The sequence below is a fragment of the Schistosoma mansoni genome (genome assembly GCF_000237925.1).
Source record: "Schistosoma mansoni, WGS project CABG00000000 data, chromosome 1 unplaced supercontig 0010, strain Puerto Rico, whole genome shotgun sequence".
NCBI lineage: Eukaryota > Metazoa > Platyhelminthes > Trematoda > Strigeidida > Schistosomatidae > Schistosoma > Schistosoma mansoni.
Genome location: NW_017385987.1, coordinates 9,185 through 18,454, shown reverse-complemented (window position 1 = coordinate 18,454; position 9,270 = coordinate 9,185). Strand labels below are relative to the sequence as shown.

Below are 9,270 nucleotides of genomic sequence, written 5' to 3'. Positions count from 1 at the left end.
GAAAAAGTAAGTTATTAAATCAATGAAAAATTATAATGGCTTATTGATTAGAAAACAACAAGTTAAAATACTGAAATGAAAAGACCACAATTTAAATGTCAAAATTCCAATTAGTCAAAGAAAAATAAAAGTTTATTGACAAATGTATATTGATTAAAAGATAAGCTATTACTTACAATGAATGACCAGGTAGTAACTAGATAGTTAGTTAGCTGTTTGACTATTATTTGGTTTATTAAAAACTATATACAAAAAGTATTTCACACTAAAACTTCCGTTGAGTTTATAAAGGTACATAGGGAGTGATGTTTAAAATTAGTATCAGAAGAAAATACTGAGTTTTCAAACAAATGTACATTAGGAAAGTTATGACAGTTTATAATTCATCTGATTATTTATCTCATTATCTGAAAAGTTACCACTGAAATTCATTGTCTCTTATGGTTTACTACATTGATCGAACTTCAGAAACACTGGGCATTTGCTTTGTCTTAGTACACTAATAACAGTCATATGGTCTTAGGGAATTAATTTTGAGAGGTCATTCTAGGAGTCCCAATGACAAGCTATAACTAGTAGAGTACGACTATTTCGAATACGAGACATTTATCCACCGCAGGCAATATGAGATTGTTGTGCAACATCAATTGAAGTTAGACGAAGAAATTCAAAGGTTCTGTGTTTGATACTTAGTGGATATATTGTGTTGTGGAATCCGATACCAGAATAAAACAGTGATTAGGTGTTTCTTGGTTTTCAATAGTAGTCTGATTATGAACAGCTTGTGATGTATATCATAAAATTCAACAATCGCCCCCGAATGCCCTAGTACGGCCGAAAGTGGGGAGAGTTCGCTCTCCCTCTCGAAGTGATCTCACATGGCCACACGTATATAGCCTCTGCCAGAGAAGCCCTACTCACTGCCTTCTCACACCAGGGGTGTTGTTTACGAAAAGCGAATGTCCGGCGCTTTAACCAGGTTGGTGGACACGGAAAGTCCACCTAGGGGAGTTAGAAAACCCTGATTCCAAACCAATGGTGCACATGGGCTCCAGTATCCTGAAGGAACAAGTGGCAGATGAATCAATTGTTGGTCATTGATTACCATGGGACTGCATCTCCTTACGATGCTCCACTGCCTTGTGGATCAGATCTCTAAGTCAAAGGCTCCGGGTGTGGCCCCCTAAGAAAACTACCTGCTTCAGTTTGGGCACATGGACAGTATCACAGCCCTCACACAATTATATGAAATGACAATTTTTTGTGTGGCGCATATATATATCCGGTGCTCCTTTGTACCAATATTTAATGTGTTTAAATAAATAAATAAAACACTTATATTTAATACGAATCATTGTTATTCTTTCTTAACTAGATTGGTTAAAGGAGCTGATTAAGTATTAATTTTAGAAATTAATTATTATGATTTTCTTTTTTCGAAATTCAGGTCATGGTTAACATTTCAAATTTAAAAAGAAAAATGATTATAACTTATAACCAGTTACTGATATTCTCAAAATGAATGATTTGTGAACCGAAAAATTTAATTAATTACTCTATTATCTAAGGTTAAATAGTCTTTCTTGTTTTTAAAAAGGAGGATTCTTTATTTCATTCGATAAAGTGAAGAAGTAAAAGATTAGTTGTATAGAATATTGAATTTTCATGTGATTATTCTTTCGACAATGATAAAATGTTTTATTGCGTGACTTTTATTCTCATATTTGACAAAATTTTAAAAAAATACCGAATTGAAATAAAAATATTTATAAGTGGATAGTAAAAATAAAATTATACTACTTATATATAAATTTGTATCCTCAACTTTATGTCACAATTCATAATCTAGGATTAGTAATACTATTTTTTAATAAAGTGAATGGTATAGTACTAGTGTGGTGTAGTCTATTTATGTCCACAGAAGTAGTATATGGTGATGGCCAGACATACAATGTATTTCGGTAGAAGATCGATAATGAACGAACAGGAATGAAGCATAATCGGTATGAGAATGCATGAACAATGAAATCAGAGAAGATGGACTGATATTTACAGAAGGAACAGTGAAGATTGAGACAATTGATTGTTATTTTGCAAATTAACTGCTGACTGTATGGTTATCAGATTTTAGTGAGATAGTCTGTAATGTTGTGCCTAAATACACTCGATTGTCCCCAGTCGTGTTCTTGTTCACTACACTAGAACCTGCAATCTTATAGTCAAAAATCTGGTATTTTCTCGCTCAGCTGGGTCGGTTCTTGATAATTTATTTATTCTGTTAAGACATGGCTTTCACGAAATGTTAGAAATTTTATTTTCTACTTATTGGGATTTCATAATTATATCATTATTTTTACGAAGATTTAAAAGGGGATTTATGTACACATGTCTGTGATTATTATGAAAATAAAGTTGATTATCTTTTAATATTTTATTCGGAAATACCATACTACTTCGTAAATACGGAGATGTATAAGATTTAGATTGTTATATGTTATAAATTATCAGATTTTTCCAATCAAGATTTCACACTATACAAAGACGCTTCTAGTAACGATGGTTGTTGTTACCGATAGATGTAAGACCTAATGTTTGAACATTAGAAGTTTATGTGAAATTTCCTTTTAAACTGTCTTGACACATTCAGTTTCCAACACTAAGTATGCTTCATAGCTGATTGATCATTGAGTGGTTGTGACCCATTTAATATTCGTCTAGTCCTTTAGTACTAGAATGCATTTTGTCGATCAAGTTAAAATGTAGCCACTAGTTTCAATGATTCGACATAACATTTACTCTGTAAAGTGGTTGAATACAGTCGGTAGGAAACCCTGGATCTAGGTTTATTACTAGCTGGCACCAACCTTAAGCTGTTAAGTAGAGCTAAGTGCGTTCAGATCTGATCGAAAATATCAGTTTCTTTAAAGGTTCAACTACGTTTTGTTGACGAGTGCCAACTAGTCTGAAATGTAAATCTGCAGTTCAATGACGGCCACTTACATCCATCTAGTATTAATCAATCTTCAATCTGGTTTGTTTAGACTAGTACTTTTAAATCAATGATAATATCCCAAAGTATACTAATTGTAGTAATCATCACTATTGACGAGAAAAATTTTAAATTTCTATAACAACAAAATAGGTGTATTACACCCTATAGAGATGTGTTAGTACTACCATCATTTTTCATTAAGAACAATTACAAAAAGAGGTTGATTCTTTTGACGGGTTTCTAATTGGTATAAAATGCATACACTATTTCTCATTTTTATTCATTATTTAATGTATGAGTAATCTGGTTGTCACTTATTTATCATTCAATTTAAGAATTCCCGACAAATATCAGTAATTTTATATAGTTGAATTTATGAGTCCATTGAAGCTAGACCACCATGGAAAATCTGAAAGCACTGGACAGCCGTTTCATCCTATTGTAGGGCGCCTCAGCAGTGCGCATCCACGATCCCGCCTCGCGAAGTTCCAACCTACAACCTATTAGTCTCACGCGCGAGCACTTAACCGATAGACCACTGAGCCGGCCGGCATCCAACGGTGTTAATGTCTAACTTCAACCAATCCAAGAAATTGAGCAACCATTCAGTATACTTATCCTCTTGAGTAGCTAGTATTAGTTCTCTTGTATTTTAACACTTTAAAATTACTTTTAATCTGAAGATAAACAAAATGTCTATTTGCAAAATAACAAACAAAATTAACTATCTAACATTTAAGCATTTATTTATATATAAACACCTTTCTGTTAAACATGTTGTTTGAATATATTTAAATATTTCTATGGTTACGTGTAAATAGTAATAAAATTTTAAAATTTACCGATACACACTACTGTTTAAAGAAATTCAATAGCTTTAGGATATTTAAAAATAGTAATAAGTTACATAATAGCAAATAATAGATAACATATGTTAAAAGTATTCCATAGGATATACACTTGATAAAGAAAATGGTGGAACAAGGTATGTTACTATGAAAAAACACAAACTACATAGAACACTACTGAAATGTAAAAAAATTTATTTATTTAACAAATAAATCTTTTTCTGTTGGTTCATCTATTTCACCTTGTGTTGATCGTTTAAGTGAATCAGAACGTCGTAAAGTTGAACATCTTGAAAAATGATGAATTGGAGAATCTGTTAGATTTGGAGTTGTTGGTGAGACATTTTTATAATTTTTTACTGCACTATCAACAATACTTGGTAAAATTAATTTTGGCGGTTCAGGATCTATTAAATCTTTTAGAACTGATTTTCGATGACTTTCAGTTTTGAAACGTTTTGCATCTTGACGAGCTAAATTTCTTTTCTTTATTTTTCGTCTGTCTCTGTTTTTTTGACAAGAAAAAGTTAATAAACAAATAAAGGTGTATTGAATTATTCAAGTTACATCTGTAGAAAATAAAATTGTTTTAGGCTTAAGAAATACTGAATTATAACTGACAAATTTATAATGAATCTTCTCAAAGAGTAAACGTAACTTTTGTTTCAGCCGCATATTGAATTTTTCATTCATACCTATTCCCAGGATAAATTTTGTAAGAAGTTCGGAAGATCGAGACGAAATCTTTGAATACATTATGAATTATATCTACTCATCATATCAATAGAAATCTGTTACTTCATCAACATTTATTACTCTAGGAATAACAATATATAATTATCATAAATGTAAACGTAAACAGTGTAGATCTAAGTTGGGAGGAGAGGAGAGTTGAATCCTAAACTACCTATAGTATCCCATATTTTATTATATAGAAACATTGAAGTACTGGGTATTAACATTACAGACTGACTTATATATATACATATATATATATATATATATGTCGATTAAGCGGAAGAACTTATTGGTCATAAATGAAAGGCTACTGATCTAAAAACTGTTTTAAGTTTATAAAACTTCGTTCACTACGTTTAGAGTATTATAATACTGTTACATATCTGATAAATACAATTTTAATTGTATGTAGATTGAAAATAACTAATGATGATTATTCCTAATTTTTTTTACCTTAAAGTATACTTGTTCAATATAAAGATCAAAATTTTAATATTATTTCAGATAATAAGTAAATGAACACTAAAGAAATCTTAGATGACTTGATAAAAAGTTGAATTTATGAGTCAATTAAAGCTAGACCACCATAGAAAAACTAGAAGCACTGGACGGGCGTTTCGTCCTAGTGTGAGACTCCTCAGCAGTACTCATCCATGATCCCGCCCGCGGGGTTGGCACGAGAGACCTATAGGTTCTTGGTTCGGATCTTGCTGGTGGGATCGTGGATACGCACTGCCGAGGAGTCACACACCAGGACGAAACGGCCGTTCAGTGATTCCAAGTTTTCCATGGTGGTCTTATTTAACAATGAATTGTTTTAAACTGATGTCACTCCATAATGAAAATTATTATTTCTCTATTGAACTAATTAAAATACAGAGTGGATTAGTTACAGTTTCCATAATTTTATCATTCAACAAATACCTTGTAATTATTCTCATTAACTAAATTGGATTTTATGTTCTTTATGGTATGATGTTAAAGTACATTAATTCAGTTCATTTCTAATATATTTAATCTAACAGAACACCTCTCTTTGTCAGTGTGAAATTATATTATGTAAATTAAGGGGCTTTTCACACAAACAATTTAACGTTTGCATTTATCTCTAACGTAATTATTTGGAATTAATTTCACACAGGTTGATCAAAGAACATTTTAATAGAAGCGTAAGTTCTACCTATCTCATTGATTTACGTAACTGTGTACTAATAAGTACTTTAGATTACTATATGTTTTGTATCAAGAATGCTACTGTAAGTTTGTAGGACATAATGTGTGATAACAGACTATCCAGGTTACTGTTTCATGATGATTACTCTTGGTATATTGAAATTTATAATAACAGGACTTGAATGATACCCCCCTGAGAGTGTTTAGAATCTGACAGACTTTGTAAGTACTTATGTAAAGCTAACTATAGTCTTTATATACTACAGGTTAGTCAGAGAATCTCTGTGTCGAATATTAAAATCCAAGATTCCTGAAATAAACTGAACTATTGATCACCTAAAGCTCATTGCTTAGGACTGGAACTATTGGAGTTTGTGAGTTCGGGTAGAAAAACCTTGAAGGTACAATAAACACTTTCAAAATTCTCTAAAAGTTCCCATTATCGTAAAAACATAAATGTTTAAAAGAAGAATATTCCTTTCAACAAATCCTCATCGGGTTCTACAGGAAAAAATACGTTTATGGTGAGCATTTCTTTTAGATTATATGAGTTCAGTATTACCAGTAAAAAAAAAAAAAAGAAATTTGAATGTTGAAATTACTAGTATACAAAGTTAATCTGATTTAAACTATGAACGTTCTACAATTTCCACAAAAAGTCATGCTGATAAAAATCATGCCCTCACTAGTGACTCGCTTCAAGAGGAAATTTCCAGAGTTCTAGTCAGAAGCCGTAACTAGTGGAGTACATTCGTGTTGAGTGTGTGGAAGTTACCCTCCAAAGGCATTGGAATATGGTCGTGCAGTATCGTGGATTGATTGAGCCCAAAAATAACCACGTTGGATGTCGATTCAGTGCTTTATTGGTCAACCATTTGTTTGCCATGTTGATGGTCCTTTGTTTGGTTCCTGGTGGACAGATAGTGAATGGAGACTGATGAGGAGTCCCATACTATGAAGCAATGGCTGTCCATTGCTTCCAGGTCTTCAGTGGTCATCCAGCTAAGAACATTTAGCGATTTAAGCTATGAAAACCTTACAATCTCCATAAGAACCTCTTCTGACCGCTTGATTATGTTTGTACGTTAACTACAATTATGAGATTGATAATGAGAATAAATGTAGATACCACAGGGGAAGCGAAATAATAATGTGATTATAAATTAGATCAAATGTTCGTTCAACGATTAGGGCAAGTTTAAAATGATATGAATTAAGAAATAATGATTGACGTGGGTTGAGTGTCAATTAAATTCTGTATGTGTTTAAAAGATACATAAAAATAATAATAATACAAATATGTGTTACGAATTGTTAATAGTAATATTCTAATAGGGAAAAATCTTTTAAAAGAATACAAAGACAGGATGTTTATGAACACTGATCCCATTAAGGCATCTTATAATCAGCACAAATTATTGACTTGTTGGGTTTGAGGTCGGCCACAATGAGAAAAGAGGGTGAATCAACTTTCTTTGCATGCAAAGACTGTTTTTTAATCCGAAAAGCTATTTCTCTTGATTTTATAGGATTCTGAGTCTATCTTGATTGATAATCGCTGTTACGTTAATTTACTATAAATGACGGATTCGTTTTAGGAGTATGGGCCATTGAACGAAATAGGGCAGCCGTAAGTTGCTTACAGTCAGGATTACACTTTCATTTTTTAGTCTCAGTATCGTCATCAGAGGTATAGAAATTCATTGTGATATTGTTAAATAATATCACAAAATAAAGAGATAACGACGGTATCTATATCTCTTATATATATTTAAAAGGTAAATCTATCTACTGTTAATCTCTGATTTAACGAAAAGGATTGGTATAATTCCGTAATCTATGTGTAGTACACAATTAATTGTGAAAGTGTTCATACAATGTGTTCTGTCTAGTATGCCTTTCATATTTAGATTTGACTTTGGAATATTCCAATATGTTTCATTCCAAAAGGATTTAATAGTTAAATTCATGAGTCATTTAAGGCTAGACCACCATGGAAAACCTGAAAGCACTGAACAGCCGTTTCTTTCTAGTATGAGACTCCTCAGCAGTGCTATTAATAAATGTAAGACCGATAGTCATGACCAGAATATTGAATTATTGTTGAATTCTATGTATTCTTACAGTCACTTTGTTTTGCTGCACTACGATAAACATATCATCCTTAAAGTCAATTAGAAATATTAACTGAACGACAAAGATTGTATTATTATGGCCAATGATTTACAAAATGACTTCAAATTATTCGATTTTAAAGAAAAGATAAATATTATGGCTTTTGTTTTGAACAGTTTAGTAAACTATATTATGTAAGATAATAGCATAAGCACTAAGTCAAATACTTTGTTATTTTAACTTTGATAAAAAAGATATTCAATATTGAATAGTAAAGGATTCATCAACAAGGAAAATAAAAATCATCAATAAACTCATATTATTTTAGAATTTGAGCTAGTGATACTCAGTGTTTGACATTGAGTACTAATAATCAGAATGTATAACAATGACCACTTTTCAGTTGCCGATTAGCGTATAAGAATCAGTTCATACAAGTATTCATCTCTTAATACATTTATGAATGATCAGATTTTGGACTTATAAATTGGTATCAATATCGTTGAGGTTTCAAGCATATCTTTAAGAAGAGAACAAATAAACTTTAACCACTAGCAAAGATGGATAATGGCTAGCAGTGGAATCCAGGACGCGCGTTTCGTCCTATTTAGAACTCGTCAGCTGGATGTACCACCAGTCTAAATCTTTCTATCACTTATTTTTAATCATCAAATATCTGAATTAATCAGAAAACTTGTAAATAAGCTAAATTCTAGAATTGATTTCACAAATAAGCAATTTTACAATTACTTAGTTCAAATGATTTATATGTATAGTTAAATAATTCAAATGAATCAAACCTACATGATCGCTTTTATAATTGATGCAATCCAACAAGCAATATTTATAAGACCAAATATTACACCAAATATAATAAATGATTTAATTGTATTTTTACGATAGGATTCTAATAAAATTGGATCAATCGTTGTTTGTGTTGTTGTTGATCCAGTTAATTTACTTAAATCTTCATTTGTTATTAGATAATCTTCACCACTAACAAGATAAATTACCATCATTATGGTTATTGAATAAATGAGTATATATTTAATGATATCATATTCACAACAGCACATTATTATATTAGATTGTTTATATTTTAAATGAAAGAATCAAGGTTTTAATTTACATTAAAATTGTAATAGTTAGTTGGTTCACAAATCAACTATTGCCAATATGATATTATGTAATAATAATAGATGTATTTATGATACTTTCAATCAATCAATTACTCTCTTTACCTTAATATATATATGAGTAGTAATTTACACTTTTGTCTTTCTTGTTTCATTTTCTATTTCTATTAATAATATCATAGGTTAATCTAAAAAAATCGATAAGATTGTGAACTTTTTTATTGATTTTTTTTTCACAAATTTTTTTTTATTATTTTGTACAAAAGGT

The 9,270-nt window shown here is 30.9% G+C and overlaps 1 protein-coding gene across 1 annotated transcript; it reads right to left on the bottom strand.

The window, feature by feature from the left end:
• Window positions 1–4,038: 4,038 nt before the first annotated feature.
• On the bottom strand, window positions 4,039–9,055 carry Smp_137360 (hypothetical protein; the record flags this gene model as incomplete). Its single annotated transcript, XM_018791919.1, has 2 exons — window positions 8,671–9,055; window positions 4,039–4,345 (listed from the first exon to the last, which is right to left on the bottom strand). The coding sequence occupies exons 1-2, from the start codon at window positions 8,940–8,942 to the stop codon at window positions 4,039–4,041; spliced, it is 579 nt and encodes a 192-aa protein (XP_018644832.1). The 5' UTR covers window positions 8,943–9,055.
• Window positions 9,056–9,270: the final 215 nt, after the last annotated feature.